Source organism: Cynocephalus volans, chromosome 8 (genome assembly GCF_027409185.1).
Source record: "Cynocephalus volans isolate mCynVol1 chromosome 8, mCynVol1.pri, whole genome shotgun sequence".
Classification (NCBI taxonomy): domain Eukaryota; kingdom Metazoa; phylum Chordata; class Mammalia; order Dermoptera; family Cynocephalidae; genus Cynocephalus; species Cynocephalus volans.
Window position 1 is genome coordinate 30,355,599 of NC_084467.1, and position 12,997 is coordinate 30,368,595.

Consider the following 12,997-nt stretch of genomic DNA (forward strand, 5'->3'; position numbering starts at 1 on the left):
GTCCTCCACACCAGAGAGAAAAAATCCCAGGAAGGATTGTAATTGCTCACCTTTGGATTAATGTCCATGATTGGTACAAGGGGAGACAGGGTGCTATCACTGTCTCATCTTGGGTCAGAGTTGGAGTCCTGGATCAAACCATTAAAGCCATGTGGCAGTGTCAAGAACTCCAGTCATGGTCAATGGGGGCTACCATTGTGTTTCAGGGCATTCCCAGAGATAGCAGAATGATCATGAGCTGGGAAAACCTTCCCACTAGTTATCTAAAACCAGGACAAGCACTCCAATTCTCTTTACTTCCTCTTTAACGATTCTTTCTCAGTTTCCTTCCTATGCTCTCTCCTTCCTCTGCCTGACCTGTGAATGCCAGAGATCCTGAGAGTTTCATCCTTACTTGTCTTCTCTTCTCATTTTTACTCAGTCCCAGAGTCACTTCATTCCTTAGTAGACATTATGGTATTCCCCTCAACATTTAATCCACTCTAAAATGTTAAACTAATGTAGTCTTGGTAATTCCAACCCCCTTGGCTGCAAGTTTTGGGGGGATGAAAAGGTCCGAACCAGATTAGACCAACGAGATTCAAGGAGATGTTTGCTTAGGACTTCTGGGAAAGAGAAATCAGTCATACTGTTGCCTGTCGGATGGGAGAAGAACCAATTGCCTGTAGCATCCATTTTGTGATATGAGGGGAGCTAACTTTAGTATGAAGTCAATGGTGGGGACAGCAAGGCAGTGAGATGGAAAGATCTCAGGTTCCTAATGACATTGTAGGGCCAGTGAATCTACCCACTCTGCCCTACTAGTGGACTCCCTGATTTGTGAGTTGATACATTCCTTATCGCTTAAGCCAGTTTGAATCAGGTGTCTGCAACTGGAGCTGAAAGCATTCGACTTCATTCACTCTCACCACTGTGAATGCTCTCAAGCTCACTTTCCTGGGCTCCAGACCTACCAACATTTCCCAACCTTGCTGCTCCTCTTCCTGGGTTCCCTACAAGTCATTTACCTAAGAAATAAGAATTGGGTGCCTCCTATTATATCAAACTCTGTTTTAGACATTGCTGATAGAGCAGTCAATAAAACAAAGTTACTTATGAACCAGTGAAGTGAAGGCATATAATAAATAAAACTATTTTCTGAATGAATAAAACAATGAATAATGCAGAGTAGGAACTCAAGCAGTGTCCAGTGAATATCACATCAAAGTCTGGTGCTCACTCAACAAACAGCCCTAGGGTTTGGGTGTCAGATTCTGTTCTCACAGAATCCTGGCCTCTAAAAAGGTAAGAAAGTCCTAGGGCCTGCCCCCTGGAACTCAGTCCAGAAAGGATGGCAAGCCCTGTGCGAACTGCTTTTCTTTTTTTGGCGTCTGTCAGTACAGGGACCGATCCCTGGACCTTGATGTCATCAGCACCACGCTCTAACCAACCAAGCCAACCGGCCAGCCCGGGAACCACCTCATCTACTCGTCACTGACTCTAAGAGCTTCTCCAAGGAGCGACAGCATGGGACGAGCCCAGGCCTGACACCGGGCGGTCTGGGCAGTGCTAGAGCTTTAGGGAGCCCGTCCTTACCCTTGGGTTTAGGCCCGGTCAGTGCGAACTTGCGCGAGGAACGGTCTCCCTCCATTTTCCGGGCCCGGGACAGTGTCCGGAGGGTCTGAGCTCTTGGGACCTCCCGCGGCCCCTGTCCCCAGACTTCAGAGGCTGCCCGGGGTGCGTGGGGGGGGGGGGCGCGGGATGGGGAGCCCGGGGCACATACAGGCGGTCGCCGAGGTCGGTCGGGAGGGGGTCGGCGAGGTCAGTAAAGGGGCTCGAGGGAGCAGGAGCGCCTCGGGAGAGGACGCCGCCGTCGCTTTCTTCCACGCCCTGTCCTCTGCTCGCAGCCGCTCCGGCGCCGCCGCCGTCCCCTGTGCCCCGGCTGGGCCGCGTTCCTGTCTCCCACCGGACGCCTCCGCCCCGCCACCCCAGGCCGAAAGGCGACAGTTCCCCGGCGGACGACGCGGCATGACTCAGGGGCCTGTCCCTTCGGCCCGGGAACTCGCGGTTCGGCGGGGCTTCGCCGCTCCTCGGGCCGGTCCCCCCTCCTCCCGCGCCCACTTGGTCTGCGCCGCCTGCGTTCTGTGTGCCGGGCCCGCCCGCACTGCGGGGTTGAGGCCGGAGCCGCCCACGCCGCGCTCGGCCGCCGCCGTCTCCCTGGGACGCGCGCGGGCTGCGCTGGGCGCGGGGGCCGGGCGGGCGGCCATGGCGCTGCGCCCCGGGAGGTAGCCGGGCGGACGCGGGAGCGCGGGGGCGCCATGGCCCGGCGGCGGCGCCGCGCCTGCATCGCGCTGTTCCTGGTGCTGCTCTTCGCCTTCGGCACCCTCATGGGCCTGCGCACGCTCAAGGCTCCGGATGGACTCCCGGCCCTGGGCCCGGGCCTGGAGCTGGCGCCCTTTGAGCGACGCCCGGAGGGGGCTCCCGCGCCGGCCGCCAGGGCCCCGGCCGCCCCCGCCGCGCCTCCCCCGCCGCCGCCGCCGCCCCGCACCGCGGACCCTGGCAGCTCCCCGGGGCCGGCCCCCGCGGAGGCCGAGCCCGCCCCCGGGCAGAGTTTGCGCGTCTACTCGGACCTGCACGCCTTCTACTACTCGTGGTACGGGAGCCCGCGGCGCGAGGGCCATTACATCCACTGGGACCACGTCATGGTGCCACACTGGGACCCCAAGATCTCGGCCAGCTACCCCCGCGGCCGCCACAGCCCTCCAGACGACTTGGGCTCCAGCTTCTACCCGGAGCTAGGACCCTACAGCTCCCGGGACCCCGATGTGCTGCGTGAGCACATGACCCAGCTCAAGGAAGCCGCCATCGGTGAGTTCCCCCACTCCGTCCCCAGCCTCGCCCTTCTCCGTTCTCGCACCTCAGCTCCTGGTGGTCTTGTCACTGGGCCTTTGGGCCAACTCACCTGCCAGCCTGGGTTCTTAGGCCTTCCCTCCCACTCTCATCCTGGGTCCACCACGCAGAACCGCCCCCCTCTTTCTATTCAGACTCCTCCACTTAGGCCTTTCTGACCCCCAACATTCCAGGGCCCTTCCATAGGGCGGAGATGCTGGTAATTTGTGCCAGAGCTGTCCCAGGTAGGGACAGTGAAGAGAGGGAGGCAGAGTGTTCAAATCTGTTGGGCTTCTAGTTTGAGCAATGAAGTGAAGCCTGGGTACCCTGGCTCAAGAGTCTGGGGTTCAGAGGAGTAGAGCCTGTATGGCCTCTGCTTTCACAGCAGGCACAGGGTAGAACAGCAACCCTTCCTGGTTTTGCTGGCTGCAGAGAGGAAAATTTGCCCGTGTTGCATGATGGACCCTGCTTTGTTTGCAGGGGGAGCCCAGGAGCTTTTCATCAGGCACTCAGCTAGAAGAGAGAACCCTGGGAGTCTCCTCTGTAGGCTGGGGTGGGGAGGTTCACCTGCTTCAGGTTTTGTCACTGAATTCTGCTGGATTGTACAGTACATTCTAATTTACCTGGAGATGGTTTGTGAATGAGGGGGAAAAAATAGAATGACACGGAAAAGGTGAGAAGTAGACAAAGATAAATAAGACAGGGACTGTCCTTTGGGATTTTTCAGGTCTAGACAGCAGACAGCTGAGGCAAACCTTACTTCCCATGGGAAGCACTGGGATGGCCTCTGCTCGGGGCGCTTCTCCACCTGAGACGTCAGGGAGGCTCCTCTTCTTTAGAGCTAGGACTGTGGCTTCTTGGTGGGTGTGGCATTGTCCACTCATTTCTCTTTGTTCTACTACTTGCTGATGCACTCGTAAGCCCGCTCCTTCTGGCCTGTAGCGCTACGTTTCCCGCAGCTGTGCGCTTCAGCACCGGTGGCGCGGACAGCTCCGGAGCGCGAGGCTCAGGGATCTGATCTGCGGGATGTGAGCCTGGCAGGAGCCTCGCTCAAGCTTTTCAGAAACCATTTTGCAGCTGGAGATGTTACGTGAGAAGAAATATTCTGTTTAGGGGGGTATTGTGTGTCTCTGAAGTGGCCTCTGTGTTGTGTCTCAGGCGTCCTGGTCCTGTCCTGGTACCCACCTGGCATGGCTGATGATAACGGGGAACCCTCAGATGACCTGGTGCCCGCCATTCTGGACACTGCCCATCAGCATGACATCCAGGTGAGTTTCCAGGAAGAGGCCATGTGTTGTCTGTCTGCTCCATTTTGGAGCTTTGCCCTTCTCTGCCCATGGGGTTAGTGCGTCCACAGAAGTTCTTCCCAGTAGCTCAGGGATGGCACATATGTAACAAGTGTGGTGTTCAGTGAGGGTTCTAATAAATAGTGCCCATGTCACTCTGACTTTCTTGAATTCTGAGAATAATTGAGGAAATGAAATATAGGACAATGAGAAACTAAATAAATATTACTTTTATTAAATAATATTAGAAGATAGGTTGTAGATCCTGATTCTGATTAAAAGGTAGGCAAGAGCCAAGTGAACCCACAGACTGAACTCTGGACTCAACTCCCTAGTGGGAGGCAGTGCTGGCCCCAAGGAGTAGAGCACAACATGGGCTCTCAGCAGAGCTGAACTAAGCATGTCATTGTTTTCCCCAGTTGTACCAATCAAGTCCGTCGTTGCCCGCTTCTGTAGTGAAGGAAGAATAACAGAGAAGCCCCACTCCCCACTCCTGAGTCCCTCACTGACTCGTTTAATCCAGCACGTTTTCCCATCAATGCAGATTTAGCAGATTCTTCCCATTGTTTCAGGCAGCTATCGCCAATCACTTGGAGCTGGCACATAGGTTGAAACCTATTAGGCATACTGTGACAGCCCACAAAAATGATTCCCAGTTGGCTTGCTATGGGAGGTGGCAAACTCATTTCTCTTTTTTGGCCCTGACAGGCAGTGGCTGCCTTTATCCCTATTGTGCCCACCATTGCCAGGCCCTCTCCTGAACTCAGCCTCTCCTCCAGGCCATGGTTGGAGCATGAGTCTTACATGTCATGGCCCCTGGGCAGATATTCTCCTGACCAGTAACTCCTCTGTTTGTGGCAGGTGGCCTTCCATATCCAACCCTACAAGGGCCGGGATGACATCACTGTACATGACAACATCAAGTACATTATTGACACGTAAGGCTGCTCTGGGGGCTGGGATTTTGGTGGGGATCAAAATGGGGGTAGAGGTAGAAGGTTTGGAGGGACAGGTCAGGGGACACAAGGGCAGCAAGCCTGTGTTCCCAGCTGTTCTGTTTTGTTATTTTTTTGGTGGCTGGCCAGTACAGGGATCTGAACCCTTGACCTTGGTGTTATCAGCGCCATGCTCTCCCAAGTGAGCTAACTGGCCAACCACAGCACATGTTTTATAGTAAGAGAGTACTGTCCTGGAGTCAGGCAATCTGGGTTTCAATTCCAGTTCCATGGCCTCTAATCTGTGATCAGAGGCAAGCCTCTTAACCTTTGAGTATTGTGAGAGTTACATGAGTTAATATATGTGAAAGTAGATTGCACAGTGTTTGGACATATCATTCATTCGTTCAAAACTACTGAGTGCCTACATGTGTCAAGGCACTGTCCTAAGCCCAGTTATACAGTAATGGGTAGGACTAGCAACGATTTTAATGATATGAAATCATTATCTGATTTTATAATGTTTAATTCTAGTGTGTTGGGGATGCAGTGGAGCAGAAAGTAATTAAATGGCAAAAATCAAGTAGATCCATACTATGAAAAAATAATAATAAAGAATAAAGCAGAGTCTTGTGCTAGAGTGTGCCCAAGAAACTACTTTAGAATGGGTGCTGAGCCTCTTTGAGGAGACACCATGTAAACTAACATCTAAATAAAGAACCAGTTCTGCAAAGATCTGGGGGCAGGCAGAAAATTCCAAGCAGAGGGCTGGCAGATGCAAAGACCGTTAAGATGGGACAAGCTTGGCGTGACAGCAGAATAGAATGACCAGACAGGAAGTGGAGACTGATGGGGTAACAGCAGGGATGGAGGTAGGCAGGGCCAGATCAAGTAGGGGAGATAATGGATTGTAGGGAGGCAGGAACTGAAGCCTGGAGACCAGTTAAATGGCTATTGCCACCATCCAGATGAAAGATGGTGGTGACTTGGCTCAGGGTAGGGAAGTGAGGCTTAAGAATGACAAGGCTGGGAGAGGAGGGAAGGGAACCAGGTTCTTGCTTAGAAGCATGATGAGTCTAACTGTGCAGATTGGCTGGATCCTAAATGGTGCTGTGGCATCAAGAAAGAGCTCATCCACGGCTGGTCCTACAGCTATGCTGGTCCCTTCCATCCAACTCAGGGTCTTCCTCCTCCTGTTCCTCAGGTATGGCTCTCATGGTGCATTTTACCACTATAAGAACAGCATGGGCAAGAGCCTCCCACTCTTTTATATCTACGACTCATACTTGACATCACCTGAGGCCTGGGCCCACCTCCTGACACCAAATGGGCCTCACTCAATCCGCAACACCCCCTATGATGGGGTCTTCATAGCGCTGCTGGTGGAGGAGGGCCACACACATGACATCCTGGCCGCTGGATTTGATGGCATGTACACCTACTTTGCCTCCAATGGTTTCTCCTTTGGCTCCTCGCATCAGAACTGGAAAGCTGTGAAGAACTTTTGTGATGCCAACAACCTCATGTTCATTCCCAGTGTGGGGCCTGGCTACACTGACACCAGCATACGGCCCTGGAACAACCACAATACGCGGAACAGGGTCAATGGCAAGTACTATGAGACAGCCCTGCAGGCGGCCTTGACAGTGAGGCCTGAGATTGTCTCCATCACCTCATTCAATGAGTGGCATGAGGGCACCCAGATCGAGAAGGCCATTCCCAAGAAGACACCAACTCGCCTGTATTTGGACTACCTGCCTCATCAGCCCAGCCTGTACCTAGAGCTGACCCGCCGCTGGGCAGAACACTTCATCAAAGAGAAGGAGCAGTGGCTGATGTGATAAGCAGGCATGTGGTGCTGATGTCCCAGCATCAAAGGAAAATGTCACCATGTGAGGCTCAGCTGAGATCTTGTCCCTAAGGCAGCAGATGGATGCTTCTGGGTGAGCCCTTAGGCCTGGGCCCATGTAGAACAGAGCCTGTTCCTCAGGCAAGTGGTGCTGGGGTGCTCTGCAGTGATGGGAAGCTAGGCAGTGTTCCAGAGAGGAAACAATAGAAGCTGACAGGTGACTGGACCTAGCCCAGAGAAGCCCACAGCCTCAGAACACTTTCATATAATCCCTTGTAGCTGACCTCTGTGGCAGGTTGGTGTTGTGTCATGGAGTCACCCTGTCACTGCTCTTGGAAGGGCATCAGGGTTCTGGGCTAGCATGCACACTGCTCCCTTCTGCCAGCCTTTGTCCTTTATTCAGGCTGTTCCCATATCATCTGTCTTCTCTAAGTTAGGGAACCATATTTGAGACCTTCTAAAAGGGAATTTCTAGGTTGGAGCTCCTCCCAGTAGATTCCTGAACCCAATTATCAGGAAATTATCCTGAGCATTCACTCATTTGATACCCACTAACCGAGCACTTTACTATGTGCTAGGTGCTGGGGCAAACTTGACCGAGGAACAGTTCCTGTCCTCCTGAAGCTTACAGGATCCAGCTTTCCTTATTTGGTGTGGCCTTGTAGCTAGTGCCTGGGCACAGTTATGTTTTTCTTTTTTGCAGTTTCACCCACTGCTGGGAGTTGTTCTTTTTCCTCTAAGAAAATACCTCTGTGCTCCAGAGACTACTTTTTCCCAGGTGAACATTTAGCTCCAGGGAGAGGACTAGGACACCCCTCCCTTTAGCTGCCTGAATTGAATGAGGCCCACTCACGAAAGCCATTTCTAGTGCTACTGTGATATTAAAGATGGAGTGGCATTCTCAAGTGAGCATTCCTTTTGCTCTTTAAGACTTCTCAGAGTTTTTTGACAAATTGACATATGGGCTGGGCGGGCTATAGTTTTAGCACAATGAAGAGTGAGTTTGCTTAAGAAATTCCTATTGAACAATATTTCTAGAGAGAATAATTAACTAGCCAGTGCTTATTTACAAATAAACTAATATGCTAATTGCCGGGATCCTCATTAAAGTAGGCCCCGAGGACACTTTCTTGGCAACATCCTTAGGACCTACTTGAAAATGTGTGCATTGGAAATCACTGTACTGAGAAGCTTATGGGCAAGACTGAATCGGACATTTTTTTTTTTTCTGGTGGCTGGCCAGAACGGGGATCCGGACTTGTGACCTTGGTGTTATAAGGCTGCGCTCTAACCAAGTGAGCAAACCAGCCAGGACCCAAGACTGAATTGGAATTCTGAGAACTGGGATGTAAGAGGGGAGAGGAGGAAGTGGACCCCAGGCCGTTAGGTAACTGATTTGAAACACCACTGGTTATATAAGCAGGCCTGGCTGCCTGGTTTGTGACATAGTTGGGGAAACCAAGGCAGGCAGGGACAGTTGAAAGGGCTGGCTTTTGACCTGTAGCAATTTACAGAAGGTAGTAGCATTGAGGCTTCATTTCACACATATACAATTTGAAAAATACTAAAAATATGGCAAGGCCAGGGGGCAGGGGCAGCGATTCTCACACACTGCTGACAGCTATATAAATTAATTCAGTTCTTTTGAAGGCTAATCTATATCAAGAGCCATAAACCATTCATACACTTTGACCTGGTAACCCTATCCTGAGGAAGCAATTCAAAAGAAAAAAAATAAACCATTTACAAATATGTTTAATAGCAGCATTTTTTTATATGAAAGAAAAAGTTTAAATGCCCAACAATAATTATGTTTAGCACTTGGTACACATACGAATAAATATAAAAGGCTGCTGAGTACACACTGGGTTTAAATAAAGATGGTATAATTATAATTTATGAATAAAAAAGAAAAAACTCACTGGCTGAAAAGGATAGTAGACATTTACTTTCCAATATTTTAAAATCTGGATTCCCCCTACCTCTACCCTCTGCCAACTGAGCAGACTTCCCACCATTAGACCCAAATGACTACTCACCCCAGTACACAATTACAGAACACCATACCACTAGCCTCACTGGTTCAGAGGAAACTGTTTGGCCTGTGACTCTATAATCTTTATCCTAACTTGAATCCAGCTTCAGGAACCCAAACTCATGCCTTTGGTCCCCTAAGACTTTTTAACAGCACTGGCACTTCTGGCTGATTTGGAAGTTAAATGCCACCACCCACCAGAGAGGAGGTTTTCACTAGATTCTAAGTCTGTTATTTAAATTTCTTTCCAATTGAGTGAGGGAGGGAGGGAGGGAGGAAAAGAGAGATAAGGGGAGAGGGAGGGAAGGAGAGAGGGGGAAGAGAAGGGAGAGAGAGTGGTGAGGGAGGGGGAGGGGAGAGAGAGAGGGAGAGAGGAGAAGAAAACTTATCAGAATAAGGTCACCTTAGGAATGTTCTTAACCTCTCTGCCCACCTTTTGGCTGATACATGAAACTATCATAAAACAGATAACAAATATAACTTTTCCTCCAGGTGCAAAGATAAACCAGCAGCTTCTGAGACCTGGTCTACGGTGTTTAGAAAGACACGTTGCTTAATGGGTCAGGCTAGTGACACAGCTCAAGGGCCTCTACAAATGAAGCCTTGCCAGCCACCCACAAACAGACACATAGTATCCAGCACCAGTCCTTGGGTCCTCCCTCCTCCCTAGTTTCACGAGCAGGATCCACGTGAGGGGAGCAGCCCATACTTCTGTTGGAGGATGGCTGTAGTACTTTCCAGGGCACTGAGGAAGAAACAGAGGAGAGTGAGTCACAGTTCTCAAAGGCCTGAGCCCACCAGTCTGGTGACCAGGACCTCTAAATTTACTCATCTTATTATGCTCAGTTTATCAAACCCTTGATGAATCCTTTTGAATCCTAAAAAAAGTTAGCAAACACCAGCAATTTTAGTCTCATTGCACTTACCACTTCTCCAAACCTGCCCACACTCCCTCAAGGCAAGACAAGAGTGACAACCTTCATTTTGTCAAAGTTTTTTTTGCATCCTCCCAACCTCCCTCAAATTCTACCCCCATGCCACATGAAAGAGACTTACCAGCCTGGACGAATGATGCCAAACTTTCCAGGCACAGATAAGTCAACCACAGTTGAGCCAAGGCGACACTCAGGGCTCTCGCCATCCCCAATTGGTCCTCCATCAATGACCAGAGATAACTGAGGCCAGAGGTCTTGAAACTCCTGAGAAGAGAAAGGAAGAGCATGAACATTATCCCTGGCATCTGCAGTGATGTCATACTGCATACATAGTTCATAAGTAAGACAAAGACCTCACTTCATTTAGTTAAGGTCAGCTATGCCAAAGACACTGCAGTAGCACCTGGGACAATGCATCCTTTGAGGTTTGGAGCCCTCCTGGGTTAGCACCCAAGTAACACCTTCTAGAGCTTAAAGAAAATCTTGCTCTGCCAGAAAGAAATTCCACACATTGCTTCGGTTACAGAGTTATATATGCAATGACTGGAATTGGTGGGTGGGAGTCAAGGGATGTGGACTCTAATCCTGGATTTCCACCATATCTCTGTGTATCCACATGTCACATTACTTTACCTAGGCCTATAAAACAAGGGAACTAGACTAGATGATCACTAAGGGTCCTTCCAGCTCTAGCACTCTGATCCTGGATCTTAGTGGACCTCTAGAGAGGAAAACAGGGTTGACCCTAAAAGCACATGCCAGCAGCACTCAGTCCCTGGGCTATGGGAAGGCTACTTCCACTAGAACTGTGCACTGAATTGTTAACAGAGTTAGAGTCTGTCCCCCCCATGAAGACACTGCAGTGGCAGTTAGGCCTAGGAATTTGGGATGGGGGATCATAAATACCAGTCACTGTGTTAGACAGGTCAACTGACTGTTGACAATGTTAAGAATCTCCCCCTGACACATTCCCAACCCAGCTCCTTGGGTACAGCCACCAGGCCCAAGTAAGGCCCACGGTCTGAGAATGAGAAGAGAGGCTGAGCTCTAAATTTCCAAGACCCCGAACTCACTCTCTAGGTCTGAGCATGGAAAACCCCATTACTTTAACTATGTTCTGCATTTAAATTAAATAAGAAGAAAAGAAAGTGAAATATCTTTGTGTCCTCATTCATTCTAAGCTAGGAACCCAAGACAGAATTAAGATGATCCTTTCTATGACCTGGCTTGTGGCACAGGTAAGAGAACAGGGTCAGGAGTTAAAGACTGAGTAAAAATCTAGGTCAGTCACTTAATGAATGTTTGACCTGGAACAAGTGATTTAACTTTTTGTAGCCTTAACTTCATTTTTCTTTACAGTATTATTGTAAAGACTTATAGCCTAACTCTGTATTCTCCAAGAACTGCTACCTACACAAAAACAGGCAAACAATGATGTTACGTATCATTATCTTGCTTACTATTACAAAGATGGTAGGCAAAAACACCAATTCTCCCTCTGGCCTCTCAAACTTTGAGATAAAACCTTTCCAAGATCCTTTAATTTGCATTCCTCCCCACCCCTACCCCGTGCCACCTGGGCAGCTTTCCCACTATTAGACCAAAAAGGTCACGCTCCCACCAGGCAATTCCAGTGCACAATCAACTCCACTGGCTCAGAGGAAACAGTGTTTGGCCTGGTGATGTTTCTGGGGGAAAGACTGGGAAACTCTCACCTTGACATTCAGAGAACTGGCCTGGGAGCTGAGGTTGGCGCTGGTGAGAGCAAGAGGTCCCCCAAACATCTGGGCCAAGTCCTGCATGAAGGCATGGTCAGGAATCCGGATGCCTACAAGCTATGAGTTAAGGGGAAAGGGGATCATCAGAAAGGGTGGAAGGGGTAAGGAAGGGGTAAGGAATGGGTCTGGTCTGGATCCTAGTCAAAGCCAAGTGGCCAGAAGGAGTGTGGAGACATGAGAAAATGTGACTCACAGGAGTAAAGGGGTTCAGGTCCTTGTTGAGCTCCTCTGAGCGTTCCATCACCAGGGTCACTGGTCCTGGCAACAGGTCTTTCAGGAGCCCCTCGGGTACTCTCACATGGCAATACCTGAAAACAAAGGAGCACAAATCCATCCAAAATGAAGGGCCACTGGTAATACTTTCCGACTCTAGATAGGTCCTTAGGGCCTACAATGGGATCCATTTGTCTTCCTGCTTCACCTCCCCAAGAGCTTGAGCAGAAAGAACGTGGGGCTCCAGATGAGCACCCCAGTCTTGGAGCCCACATGCCTCTGATCTCTGGGACTAAAACAACTGCATCTCTGTGACACCGTGATAGCAGTATCAAGCTCCCTGTTTTATTTTCTTCAAAGCACTCGCTACTAAATTAAGCTACCGCCTTTGTCTCCTTTTATCCCGTAGGCCTCTCCCCATCAGCACAAAAGCGATAACAGTACAGGGCCCCTGACAGTCTTGTTCATCGCGGAGGCCCACCATCTAGTTCAAGGCCTGACGTACGTTAAGTGCTCGGTACATATTTCCAGTTCCGGATTCCTTGGTGAGCCTGGACAAGCCCCTCCCGCTCTCTGCGCCTCAGTCTCCCAAGCCTGTCACCGGAAACCCCTCCCACGGTGCCGCCCCCAGTGGGGCCGGGTCGGGGCGGCCTCACCTGTAGACGTCGGCCACGCGGCCCAGGCAAACGGCCAGCGGCTTAGCCTCGCTGCGGCCCTTGAGGCGGTACACAGCATCCAGTGCCGCTGAGCAGCTCGCTGAGCAGGCCAGGCCGTACAGCGTATCGGTGGGGACGGCCACCACGGCGCCGGCGCGCAGCTCGGCCACGGCGACCCGCAGCGCCTCGGTCCAGCCGGCGCGCTCGGGGCTTGCAGCCTGCACGGCCCCACTCCCTGGGAGCCGCAACAGCCGAGCTCCTGGCGCCGCCGGAGCGGGACTCGGCGGGCGGAGGAGGCGGTCGCTCCGGGTGGAGGCCGCAGGCCCCTCACTCAACCCCATGCTGGCGGCCACCGCGGCCCTCAACCCCCTGCACGGACGCACTGGAGACATCCGCCCGGGCCCGCTTCCGGGAGGAAGTGACGCGTCTAGTCAGCTTCCGG

General features: G+C 51.3%; 2 protein-coding genes across 3 annotated transcripts; one reads left to right on the forward strand and one right to left on the reverse strand.

Annotated features, from left to right (window-relative positions):
• The first annotated feature begins 2,297 nt into the window (after nt 1–2,297).
• Nucleotides 2,298–8,812, forward strand: MANEAL (mannosidase endo-alpha like). 2 transcript variants are annotated; one of them, XM_063106016.1, is made up of 4 exons: nt 2,298–2,847; nt 4,027–4,136; nt 5,016–5,092; nt 6,294–8,812. In XM_063106016.1, exons 1-4 carry the CDS (start codon nt 2,298–2,300, stop codon nt 6,928–6,930), a joined length of 1,374 nt encoding a protein of 457 aa, XP_062962086.1. In that variant the 3' UTR covers nt 6,931–8,812. The 2 variants fall into 2 exon arrangements, with proteins under 2 accessions (XP_062962086.1, XP_062962087.1); XM_063106017.1 differs by lacking the exons at nt 2,298–2,847; nt 5,016–5,092 and having other exon boundaries at nt 4,066–4,136.
• Nucleotides 8,813–9,232: 420 nt separating this feature from the next.
• Nucleotides 9,233–12,959, reverse strand: YRDC (yrdC N6-threonylcarbamoyltransferase domain containing). Its single transcript, XM_063106018.1, has 5 exons — nt 12,556–12,959; nt 11,880–11,994; nt 11,624–11,743; nt 10,030–10,172; nt 9,233–9,718 (listed from the first exon to the last, which is right to left on the reverse strand). The coding sequence occupies exons 1-5, from the start codon at nt 12,945–12,947 to the stop codon at nt 9,646–9,648; spliced, it is 843 nt and encodes a 280-aa protein (XP_062962088.1). The 5' UTR covers nt 12,948–12,959; the 3' UTR covers nt 9,233–9,645.
• Between the last annotated feature and the right edge of the window lie 38 nt (nt 12,960–12,997).

Coding starts and splice junctions, on each gene's coding strand:
- MANEAL (XM_063106016.1), top strand. CDS start 2,298: ATGGCCCGGCGGCGGCGCCGCGCCTGCATCGCGCTGTTCCTGGTGCTG. Junction 2,848..4,026: donor GCTCAAGGAAGCCGCCATCG/GTGAGTTCCCCC, acceptor GTTGTGTCTCAG/GCGTCCTGGTCCTGTCCTGG. Junction 5,093..6,293: donor ATCAAGTACATTATTGACAC/GTAAGGCTGCTC, acceptor CCTGTTCCTCAG/GTATGGCTCTCATGGTGCAT.
- YRDC (XM_063106018.1), bottom strand. CDS start 12,947: ATGTCTCCAGTGCGTCCGTGCAGGGGGTTGAGGGCCGCGGTGGCCGCC. Junction 11,744..11,879: donor ACCTGAACCCCTTTACTCCT/GTGAGTCACATT, acceptor CTTAACTCATAG/CTTGTAGGCATCCGGATTCC. Junction 10,173..11,623: donor CCAGTTCTCTGAATGTCAAG/GTGAGAGTTTCC, acceptor TTCTCTTCTCAG/GAGTTTCAAGACCTCTGGCC.